The 12,797-nt window shown below is 43.2% G+C and overlaps 1 protein-coding gene across 1 annotated transcript in view; it reads left to right on the forward strand.

Annotated features, from left to right (window-relative positions):
• RARS2 (arginyl-tRNA synthetase 2, mitochondrial) overlaps positions 1-12,674 on the forward strand; it is a 127,492-nt gene extending 114,818 nt beyond the window's left edge. The window contains exons 18-20 of the mRNA XM_030188632.1: positions 4,783-4,857; positions 9,357-9,420; positions 12,169-12,674. Coding sequence (XP_030044492.1) covers positions 4,783-4,857; positions 9,357-9,420; positions 12,169-12,255 — 226 coding nt within the window. The 3' untranslated portion in view covers positions 12,256-12,674. The remainder of the gene's footprint in view (positions 1-4,782; positions 4,858-9,356; positions 9,421-12,168) is intronic.
• The last annotated feature ends 123 nt before the right edge of the window (positions 12,675-12,797 follow it).

Below are 12,797 nucleotides of genomic sequence, written 5' to 3' on the forward strand. Positions count from 1 at the left end.
CATAATCCTATTCAGTCTACAAACTAAAAGGCATGGACAGTACAAAGGAAATATAGTAACATCAGCATCAGACAATAACAGTTGGAAACCACCAAGAAAATACAGTTGCATCGGCATTCTCAAAGCTTAAACATTGATCACTTTACAAAAAGATTTAGCCTTAGTTTAAATCGGATGTCAGTTTCTATATAACTCAGCCAGTAATTTACAGAAACTTTTGAAATTAAAAAAGGTTTTACTGCCTTCCTAAAAAAATACCGTAATTGCGTACAATTCATATAGAGGGAGGCATGTTGGGTAAATTTCAAACTGTTATAGAATGTATTTTGGCTGGATGGTGAAGTGAAAGGGTTGAATGAGTGAGTTCCAGTGTCTGTATAGAAGGTTTATTGGTTATTGAAGAGTGTGATTTGTTATTAAAAATAAACGCATTGAAAAACGTAAAAGGAGTACATTTGTAATATAGTATACAGGATCTGTACTCTTAGTTAATTTAGTTTTCCCCTTGTATGAGTTTAGTTAAAAGTTAATGCCAAGAAGTGCAGAAATCCAAAGGAGATTGGAGAAGAGAGATTGATAAGTACAACTCAGGAGAGGGACCGTGGGGTGATGGTGTCTGAGGATCTCAAGGTGATGAAACAATGCAACAGGGCGGTGGCCACAGCCGGAAGGATGCTAAGCTGCATAGACTGGGGTATAATCAGCAGAAGAAAAGAGGTGCTGATGCCCCTGTACAAGTCATTGTTGAGGCTCCACTTGGAATATTCAGTTTTGGAGGCTGTGTCTTGCTAAGGACATAAAGAAGCAGTTTGGAGAAAAGCGACGAAGAGACTTGAGGACCTGAACATATGTATACCCTGGAGGAAAGGAGAGACATGGGTGATATGATACAGACATTCAAATATTTGAAAGGCATTAATCCACAAACAAACTTTTTACAGAGATGGGAAGGTAGTAGAACTTGAGGACATGAATTAAGGTTATAGGGGGCCAACTCAGGAATAATGTCAGGAAGTACTTTTTAATGGAGAGAGCGGTAGATGCCTGGAATGCCCTCCAGCGAGAGGTGGTGGAGATGAAAATGGCAGCGGAATTCAAAAATGCATGGGATAAACCCAAAGGAATTCTGTATATAAGGCATGAATCAAACAAGCTTAGCAGTGATTAGATGGCAACATCAGTAATTGGGACGCAAAGCCAGTGCTGGGCAGACTTCTACGGTCTGTGCCCTAAAAATGGTAAGGACAAATCTAAGATCAATGATACTGCAACGGAATATATGCGGGATGGAAAGAACAACTCACTAAAAAACTCCACATCGCCCAAAACACAGCAGCCAGACTGATATATGGTAAAACACGATTCGACAGCGCTAAACCCCTTTGAGAAAAGCTGCACTGGCTCCCAATCAAAGAACGGATCATCTTCAAAATCTGCACCTTAGTCCACAGAATATTTTCAAAGCACTTAGCCTTCCAAAGTTCCATAGAAACCTATAGAACTTTGGAAGACTAAGTGCTTTGCAAATGAGCCCCGATTCAAATCATCTAAGGCATAGTCCCAGGATACTTGACAGACCTCATTGATCTACCAACTAGAAACAGACTCGGATCAGCACAATCATACCTAAACCTACATTACCCAAACTGTAAAGGGCTAAAATACAAAACAACTCCGCATCTAACTTCTCCTACATAAGCGCACAACTATGGAATGGACTCTCGTATGCAGTGAAAACAATACATAACGACTTAAACTTCAGGAAATAATTGAAAACCCACCTCTTCAAAAAAGCTTATCCCACCGATCCAACATAAATCCCCACACCCAGCAACACAAGATAAGCTATGATCATACTGGACAACTTACTATCCTCGACCCCATGACGCTTGAAACACTTCTACCTGTGACCATAACACAACCTTATATTTGTTATCAACCGTAATGGCAACTGCCGTTACGATACTTTGTAAGCCACATTGAGCCTGCAAATAGGTGGGAAAATGTGGGGTATAAACGTAACAAATAAATAAATACATAGTATTTAGGGGGCAGGCAACAATGAAGAATTCAAAACGTGATTAATCGCATAATTAAAACGGCATGCATTTTGGGCCAATTTTTTAGACCACGGGAGTTAGACCAGCTAACTCCCACAATCTGCGCTGAGAGCCGATATTAAATGTCAGGCCATTTCCAGTGACCGGCATTGAATATCCGGTTTAATTTTGGCCGATCAGACTTCAACCGGCCAAGCCGATATTCAGAATTGACCAGTCAGACTGGCCCAGTGGTTCCCAAACTTGTGGTGGAGGCACCCCAACCAGTCAGGTTTTCAGGATATCCACAATGAATATTCATGAGAGATTTGCATGCAGTGGAGGATGCCTCCAGGATCAGGTTTGGGAACTACTGGACTGGCCAAAGATATTCCAGGGTTTCACGTGGCCAAATATGGCCACCAAACTTGGCCGGTCTGACTTTAAAAATTGGTGGATAGCCAGTTATATCACCTGATATTTATTTATTTTATTTATTGCATTTGTATCCCACATAGTAGATGACGGCAGAAAAAGACCTGCACGGTCCATCCAGTCTGCCCAACAAGATAACTCATATTTGCTGCTTTTTGTGTATACCCTACTTTGATTTGTACCTGTGCTCTTCAGGGCACAGACCGTATAAGTCTGCCCAGCACTATCCCCGCCTCCCAACCACCTGCCCCTCCTCCCAACCACCGGCTCTGGCACAGACCGTATAAGTCTGCCCAGCACTATCCTCACCTCCCAACCATCAGCCCTGCCTCCCAACCACCGGCTCTGGTACAGACCGTACAAGTCTGTCCAGCACTATCCCCGCTTCCCAACCACCAGTCCCGCTGCCCACCACCGGCTCTGGCACAGACCGTACAAGTCTGTCCAGCACTATCCCTGTCTCCCAACCACCAGCCCCGCCTCCCGATCCTGACTAAGCTCCTGAGGATCCATTCCTTCGGCACAGGATTCCTTTATGCTTATCCCACGCATGTTTGAATTCCGTTACCGTTTTCATTTCCACCACCTCCCGCGGGAGCATTCCAAGCATCCACTACTCTCTCTGTGAAAAAATACTTCCTGACATTTTCCCACCTATTTGCGGGCTCAGTGTGGCTTACAATACATTGTGAATGATGGAATTACAATTTGTTACAATTCGATTATGGGTTACATTGTGAAGGGTTATGGGAAGACAAAGTCAAAATATCATTGGGGGAATAGAGCAGTGGAATGTAACAATGGGAGAATGATAGGGCGATAGGACAATAGTAAGAAACATTCGGGTAGAACAATTTTATCTGTGGGTAGAGTTTTAAGTGTGGTGAAAATATGGGGGAAGAGAATTCAGAAGAGAGTGTATTGATGCATTTCTATTAGTGTGTATGGACTTCATGTGTTTTGATCCTTGCGATAAGTTTTATCAAAGAGATGAGTCTTCAATAGTTTGCGGAAGTTGGTTAATTCGTAGATCGTTTTCAGGTTGCGTGGTAGTGTAATCCAGAATTGCGTGCTCATATAAGAGAAGGTTGATGCGTGCAGTACTTTGTATTTTATGCCTTTGCACTTAGGGAAGTGGAGATTGAGGAGAGTTCGGGATGATCTTTTAGCGTTTCTGGGTGGCAGGTCTATTAAATCAGACATGTATACAGGGGCTTCACCGTGAATGATTTTATGAACTAAGGTGCATACTTTGAAAGTGATACGTTCCTTGAGTGGGAGCCAGTGTAGTTTCTCACATAAGGGTTTTGCACTTTCGTATTTTGGTATTTTGATACAACCAGCTAGCTGCTAACTGGCAATATTCAGCATTACATGGCCGGCCAAGTACTGCCTAATATCAGTGGATATCCTGTTCGGTCAAATGCGTCTGAATATCGGTGGGGAGGAAGCTTGTGTAATTAAATTTATTTCAATTTAGCTCACACCTTTTCAGTAATAGCTCAAGGTGAGTTACATTCAGGTACACTGAATATTCCTGGAGGGCTCACAATAAAAGTTTGTACCTGAGGCAACAGAGGATTAAGTGGCTTGACTTGCCCAAGATCACTAGGAGCAGCCATAGGATTTGATTTGGGCTCCCTGGTGGTCTGTCTAGTGCTTTAAGCCCTAGGCTACTCCTCCGCTTCAGCAATACGCTCAGGGTCATACAATGAGCAGCAGAAGGGATCTGTGTTCTGACTACTAGGCTACACACACTGAGGTTGGATGACACAGTATCATGTGTATCAGTGGCGTAGCCACAGGTGGGCCTGGGTGGGCCAGGGCCCACCCACTAAGGGCTCAGGCCCACCCAACAGTAGCAGATATTTAGCCGTAGCTGGTGGGGATCCCAAGCTCCACCAGCTGAAGACTTCCCCCTGATGGTAATGAAAACACTACTCTCCACGATACTGGCACCTGTGTATGCTCAGTTTTCAGTCATGCCTGCTTCAGATTGCCAAGGTGAAAAGAAGCATTTTCCCGCCAGCTGAGATATTGTTTTGGTGGTGGGGGGGGGGGGGGGGGGGAGGAGAACACTTGGTGCCCACCCACTTCTTGCCTAGGCCTACCCAAAATCTGTTGTCTGGCTACGCCCCTGATGTGTATGTCTGTTGTTGGCTTTATTTTCAAGGACAGGATAACATGAAAATGTTACTTTCTAATATTGCACCAGTCGATCTCGCATTTAATATGAGCAAGTGGCTTGTTGCATGTTTCAGTAATTGATACAAGAGCAAAATTAAAACCTTCATTTGTCTATCTACAGGTATGACGAGGTGCTGTGCAAGTCCTGTGAGGATCTCCAGCCCAAGTACATTGTCAACTACCTCCTTGAACTAAGGTAACTCATTTTAGTTCTTGAAGCATGAACTCAGAGGAGGAAAATTTTATAAATAGTGGCAGGGGCACAACTATAATAATAATAAACGTATGTGAATAAAAGGGGCGTGTCCCGAGACTGGGTTGAGAATCTCTGCCTTAGTTGCTGGTATAGTCATAGCATCCACAACTACCTGTACCTTTTATGTGCCTGGAATAAACTTCCTGAGCCTGTACGTCTAGCTCCATCTCTACCTGTTTTCAAATCTATGCTGAAAACCCACCTTTTCACTGTTGCTTTTGGCTCCTAGCCACTACTCATTTGCCTCCCCCCTTGTTCCTTCTCACCCAGTACTTCCCTCGCCCTTAATTGTCTTGTCTGTGTGTATTATTTTAGATTGTAAGCTGTTTTGAGCAGGGACTGTCTCTCTGTGTCAGGTGTTCAGCGCTGCATGCGTCTGGTAGCACTATATAAATGCTAATAATAATAATAATGTGCAATTAAAATTGGGGAACTTGGCCACTTTTAAAAGTCTGTTCCAGTGAATATTCGGCCCACGGCAGACAGCTTTTTAAAAGTGTTTTGCAAACACCACTATGGGCAGAATTAGCCCTGGATATTTGATGCTAGGCCGCTAGCGGTAGTGTCAGCCATTTTGAAAGGGAAGAAGCAATGGGCAGGAAGCGATACCACTAGACCACAAGGAATCGAGAAGGTAGGCCTGGGAAGAGGCCTGCAGGGCTGGGGGGATACATGGAGGCTGTCTGTTCCTGTTATAAGGGGGGTAGGAGGGAAGTGTGAGGACAAAACACATTCATCCAGCCTCAGGAGAGGACCGGCAAACAGTGAGAGGCAAAATATGATGATAATGGTAAATTTAACACTCTGGGAATAGATCACACACACACTTCCCACTCGCAGTCCAAATTCAGAACAGTCTTACAATATAAAGAATAGAGAGAAGAAAGGACACAAAGATCAGATGTTATGAATATAAAGGAAAAGGGAAATGGGACTTGATATACTGCCTTTCTGAGGTTTTTGCAACTACATTCAAAGCGGTTTACATATATTCAGGTACTTATTTTGTACCAGGGGCAATGGAGGGTTAAGTGACTTGCCCAGAGTCACAAGGAGCTGCATTGGGAATCGAACCCAGTTCCCCAGGATCAATGTCCACTACACTAACCACTGGGCTACTCCTCCACTAGCAACATTCCATGTAGAAGTCGGCCCTTGCAGATCACTAATGCGGCCGCGCAGGCTTCTGTTTCTGTGAGTCTGACGTTCTGACGGCCGCATTGCTGATCTGCAAGGGCAGGCTTCTACATAGAATGTTGCTAGTGGAATAGTAGCAACATTCCATGTAGAATCTCAAATAGTAGCAACATTCCAGAATCTCAAATAGTAGCAACTGCAACATTCCATGTAGAATCTCAAATAGGGAAAGGGAAATTCAACTTGATATACCACCTTTCTTTGTTTTTTTTTTTTGCAACTACATTCAAAGCGGTTTACATATATTCAAGTACTTATTTTGTACCAGGGGCAATGGAGGGTTAAGTGACTTGCCCAGAGTCACAAGGAGCTGCAGTAGGAATTGAACCCAGTTCCCCAGGATCAAAGTCCACTGCACTAACCACTAGGCTACTCCTCCACTAGCAACATTCCATGTAGAAGCCTGCCCTTGCAGATCAGCAATGCGGCTGTGCAGGCTTCTGTTTCTGTGAGTCTGACGTCCTGCAAGGGCAGGCTTCTACATGGAATGTTGCTAGTGGAATAGCAACATTCCATGTAGAATCTCAAATAGTAGCAACATTCCATGTAGAATCTCAAATAATAGCAACAGAATCTCCAATAGTAGCAACATTCCATCTAGAATCTCCAATAGGGAAAGAGAAATGAGACTTGATATATTGCCTTTCTGAGGTTTTTGCAACTACATTCAAAGCAGTTTACATATGTTCAGGTACTTATTTTGTACCAGGGGCAACGGAGGGTTAAGTGACTTGCCCAGAGTCACAAGGAGCTGCAGTGGGAATCGAACTCTGTTCCCCAGGATCAAAGTCCACTGCACTAACCACTAGGCTACTCCTTTACTGTTTTATTAGACATTGGCAGCAATAGCAATGTAATTGGAGACAATGAACCTACGCAAAATAATGATAAAGTATTTCAAGTACCTGTCAAACGAGTTAAAGATAACGCACACCTAATCCTGAAGTTAATAGGATTCTTAACCCCCAATCACTACGGAGCCAGAAGCTCACCAAAACGTAAAGACAAATTTTTACAGATCTGGGATTCCTACTTGCAAACGTTCTGTGGGTGGAGCTTGATATTGAATGCTCCTTGATCATCATGGCCTTTTGGTCTGCCTCTTCTGGAGAAGGGGAACAGCCTGGACGATTGCTTTTCTAGTATGTCACGGGTTGGTAGTGGGTGGGGTATGGTTCTTTCTCCTGTGGAGGTGGCAGGAGTACAAGACTCAGGCTCCGTTCACCATTGCTATAGTTCCTAAATGTTTGAAAGAAGGGGCTGGTGCCTCGCACACTGATACGGCACCAACACACTGGGGGGGACTTAGTTCTTAGTTATGTACAATGCAGTACCAACAAAATTGTTTCTGCAGTTGATTTGTTGATTGTATTGTTTTCTTTAATAAAATAAATTGTTTTATACTAAAAGAAAACCTTTAAAATATATATATATGTAGATATAGATATTTTTAAAGGTGTGTAGAGAGAGAGAGAGAGAGTGAGTGAGAGTGAGGGTGGGTGGGTGGGTGTGGAGGAGTTGCTACAGCACCGGTCTTGGAAATCCAGAGGTGGCCACTTCAAATCCCACTGCTGCCTCTTCTGATGTTCAGCAACTCACTTAACCTTCCATTGCCTCAGGTACAAACTTAGACTGTGAGCCCTCCTAGGACAGAGAAATATACTACTACTAAACATTTCTAGAGCGCTACTAGGGTTACGCAGCGCTGTACAGTTTAACAAAAAAGGACAGTCCCTGCTCAAAGGAGCTTACAATCTAAAGGACGAAATGTCAAGTTGGGGCAATCCATTGGTTTTCTTATATTTTGTCCTTCTGATGACTTATACTGTGCCAAAACTGGAAATACAGTGAGACAATAATAGAATTCAGTAACATCCAAAACTTATTAATTAGCATTATAATTGTGTTCGCATTTGGGTAATAACTGAGAAAATGCTGTTGAAAACTGACTTGAAAAGAAATAAATATATATCATAGAACTGGAAAATGTTGCCATATTTAGACTGACTCTGGACTTTTGCATGAAGGTATCTCTTTCCTCATTATGTAATATCTTTTTTTTTTTTTTTTTTTTAAATAGTAGTAAAACAATATTAAGTGCATTTTTATAAAATACCACAAAGCAAAAGGAGCAAGTTCTCACAACCTTCTTTCTCTTTTGATCGTGGCCCAGGGGAAAAAAAAAAGATTTTAAATGCTCCCAGGTTTCAACCTAATTCATGTTTAATATTGGATATAAGTGCTGTAAATAAATAGATAGAAGCTCTGATTGTTGAGCACTTGATTCTCATAACATGATGTCTGTTTTAGTGGCCCTTTACCACAAGAAAAAAAAAATCTCTGCACGAATACAACACGTGTTAGAGTGTCCCTATAACCAGCCCCTACAAATGACATGCTGATTACAGTTTCTAACAAATTACTACTTTACCTATGAAAAGTTATTCTGTTATACTTCCTCTGTGTACACCCATATGTTTGAAAATATAAGTATGATTAATTAAAAATGCTACCAACAGTAAAGTACGACAATGTGGATTCAGCAGCTCACAGGTTTGTTTGCTTTGGTGTACGCACGGGTGTGCTGGTAAATTTTTAACAACAGGCTCTTTCTCCGGATGTAGCCAGCTCTGCAGTTGGAAGGGCCAGGGGGGGAGCGACACTTTCCTCTCTCTCCTCCCTCCCTTCGTGTGGGCAAGCTAGGCATACCTTTGCTGGCAGCCAATAAATGGACTGCCACCACTCCCAACGTCTTGCTCTGAGCAGCATGCTGGAACTTCTCTCACATGCTCGAGAAGTCCCAGCCCGCTGCCCAGAGCTGGAAACAAGGAGCGGGGAGCAGCAGTAGTCTATTTACTTGGCTGGAAGGGCTCAGCATCCCCACCAGCAAAGTAAAAGATAATTCAGCAGGGTGCCCAAGCCCACATTTTGGAAGCCAGTTGTTAAAGTAGCCATGGAGGGCCCTACTTTAACAACCGGCTCCCAAAATTCTTAAAAACTTAACAACCGGCTCTTGCGAGCCTGTGAGAGCCTGCTCCAGCACACCACTGTGTACGCAGAATGATAGCTGTGCAGGGAAGAGGAAACATAAATTAACCTAAGTAGCTTCAGCCTTTTGGTGTAATGCTGTCTCCTGTTCTCAATGAAACCCACTTGGTTTCTCATGCCTCCCTAGTTCAAGTACTTCCTGTTTTGAATGAATCATTTCCTGATCCTCTTTTTTTTGTTTGTTCCGATTTCAGCCACCTTGCAGGTGCGGCTCATAAAACTCTTCCTGTGAAGGGCAGTGCCTCTGAAGTTGCGCAGGTAAGGGGTTTAAATTTCCTGCCATTGATACTTATCTGCCCCACTTCTGGATGTCTTATGTTCATATATATTGTATGTCCCTACCCACCCCTGTGGTCCCTGAGAGAGAGAGGAAGAATGGGGACCGCGGGAGGAGAGGAGGGTTCAGAAGCGGTTACTTCTGGGTCACGGGTGTGGCTCCACCTTCCCCCACATCGCTTTGGAACAGCACATCAGCAAAGCCAACCCAGATCGGGATCCAGCAGCCAGTCTCTGCATCCTAGGTATGCCCACAAAGGGAGCAATGGATGAGGGAGCCAGACCTGGCATTAATGTGTGTTAAAATTTTTAACGCACATTTAACCAGTTAATCGTGTTATTAATGCGTTAAATGTGCAGCCCTAATATAATAATGTTCATGATGTCTCCAAACCACAGTGCACTGGTACATAGCACAGACATGATGTTGAAAAACCAATACCAATTTTTACTGGCCCAACCATTTCTGCCTCTTGTTTTACAGTAGCTTTTTTCTTATTAAAGGGAAGGGATTTTGGATTTAACTCATGCCTTTTTCAGTAGTAGCTCAAGGCAAGTTACATTGAAGTACTGTAACATACATAGTATATGCCGGCAGACAAAAACCTGCATGGTCCATCCAGTCTGCAGGAATTTTCCTGTCCCTTCATGAAGCAATAGAAACATGATGGCAAATAAGGGCCAAATGGCCTATCCAATCTGCCCATCCTTAGTAACCACTAACTCTTCCTTTCCTAAGGGGATCCCACATGTCTGTTCCATGCTTTCTTAAATTCTGACACAGTCCTCATCTCCATAACCTCCACCGGAAGGCCATTCCATGCACCCATTTGGCGAAAGAGTATTTTCTTAGATTCCTCCTAAGTCCGTTTCCTCTTAACTTCATCGTATGCCCCCTCATTCCAGAGATTTTCTTCATTTGGAAAAGGCTCGCCTCTTGTATATTGACGCCACTGAGGTATTTAAACATCTCTATCGTATCCCCCCCTCTCTCGCTTAAGTGACTTTTGCAAGATCACAAGGTACTGAGAACTAGCTTTGATGAGGCTATGATGCCATGATCGTGTGGTGGTGATCAGTGGCATACCAAGGGGGGGTGGTCCGCCCCGGGTGCACGCCGCTGGAGGGTGCCGCGGTGTGCGCCTGACGGCTCCAAGTTCGCTAACTTCGCTCGTTCCGGGGCAGAGGGAGCTGCAGCGAACGAGCGAAGTTAGCGAACTCGGAGCCGACAGGCGCACGCCGCGGCACCCCCCCCCCCCAGCGGCATGCAGGTGTCATTTCGCAGGGGGGGGGGGTGCATCGGCAATCCGCCCCGGGTGTCATCCAGGCTAGGAACGCCACTGGTGGTAATTTTACAATGTTTAGGTACCATTTACACATGATTTACCCATCTAAACCAGCGTACGTGTATAAGTAGCAATATTAGAAAATGCACATGTACATATTTCAAGGAGACATGTTGAGTGTGTGATTTTGGGTGGGGCTTACAGAATATATGTATATTTTTATCTGTATCCCAAAAAACAACAAGGCAAGCGATCTACAAGATCTAACGTGGAGAATAAACGAGATCAAAGTGGCATATCCAAAGGATTTTATTAGAGATATCGTATATAAGAAAGTTGCCCAACACAGGCCATGTTTCACCCACAGAGGGCTGCGTCTGGAGCTACAACAAACAAACAATCTATGTCTATGTTTTAAAAGCAATATCATGTTTTAAATTTTGTATATTATATAGTTTTTATGAGTTTGATATTTTCTTATATACGATATCTCTAATAAAATCCTTTGGATGTCACTTTGATCTGCTCATTTATTCTCCATATTTTTATCTGTATTTCACAAAATACACATATACCTAGAAATTAGAAGGTATTTCCCAAGATGTGCATAAGCCCCTTCAGTGATCAGACAGTTAAATATGTTTTTTCATGGATCCTCTGATTCTGGTTTCCTCTTTTGTAAGGGTGGGCATTTAGGGAGCTTTACAAAGCCGAGCTAGTGTTTTTAGCTCGCGGTAAATGCTGAGACGCCCATAGGAATATAATGGACGTCTCGGTGTTTACCACCAGCTGATTTTTACCACGAGCTAAAAACGCTAGCTCGACTTTATAAAAGACCCCCATTAACGTGTTAAATTTTTAACGCTGCCCCCTTTTTTTTTTTTTAATGCAGACCTACCCCTCTCCCCCTTGGTTTACCTCCACTGCTGGATTTTCAGTTTCTCAGCACAGCAGTGCAGGAATTAGGGGAAGTCTCGTGTTTTAAAGCCCCACGAGACTTCCCCGACTCACCAGAAGAACCCACCTGACCCATCTTAGAGGCGTTCCTGGTGTCTCCTCCAGCGCTGCTTCCTGGTCTCTCTCCCACACATTATGGCCCAAATGCATGCTGTGGTAAAGTGCGGTTAATCATGTGATAAAACATTTTAATCGCTGCCCACCCCTGTTCTTTTCTGTTCATCTGAACGGCTTGTCAACTGGTCAAGATCCTTAGCTGACTAAAAGCTGGAGTTGTTGTTCCTTATGGGCACGGTAGGATTACTGGCACATGGTAACCACCCTCCATCTAGGCTTAAACTCTACAATGCTAAGCCCCCTGTTCTCTGGCCCAGAGGGGAATGCTAGTGCATCAGATATTAGCATACTGTTGATGCCATTGGGCACAAAATGTAAGTCCTTCATAGCAACCACAGAAAGATTTTAATATGGCTTTCTTATTTTGCAGGCAAGACTTCAACTGTTTAAGACAGCACGCTCCGTGTTAGCTAGTGGTATGAAACTTCTTGGAATTAAACCTGTAATAAAGATGTAAATAAAATGATTTTTTTTTTGTATCATATACAAAACGTCAGTGTTCATAAAATCTTATGTAAAATACTGTGAACTGAAATGTGCATGAAATGATTATTTACTTGTATGGCATTTTGGTGTGCTATTTCTTTTTTCTGTCCAATACATTTTTATTAGAAAGAGGTACAAAATCTATCAATTAAAATGCAAACAGGAAACCGTCTTCTCAACCTCTTTTTTTTTTTTTTTTAATTTGCGGTTTTGGTACAGAAGACTGAATACATCTATTTTTCACGTCTGTGTTTAAATGGTTTGGGATCTTGCTTCTGCTCAGAAGTGGTGCCAGTATGAACGTTCTGGTACATGTCATGTTTGACTTCTAGCAATGCTTTGAATAGCCCTCTTCCTGCTTTTATGTATTAGGATTTGACCAGACTTGAATGCTCTAGTTGTTTCTTTCACTTTCAGTGGTATAAGCATGGGGGGGGGGGGAGGGGAGGGGAGGGGTCTTGGAGGCATGGGCACCTCCAATTTGGGTTTGGTCTGTATAAATCTGCTGTATGT

The sequence above is a fragment of the Microcaecilia unicolor genome, unplaced genomic scaffold, assembly GCF_901765095.1.
Source record: "Microcaecilia unicolor unplaced genomic scaffold, aMicUni1.1, whole genome shotgun sequence".
NCBI lineage: Eukaryota > Metazoa > Chordata > Amphibia > Gymnophiona > Siphonopidae > Microcaecilia > Microcaecilia unicolor.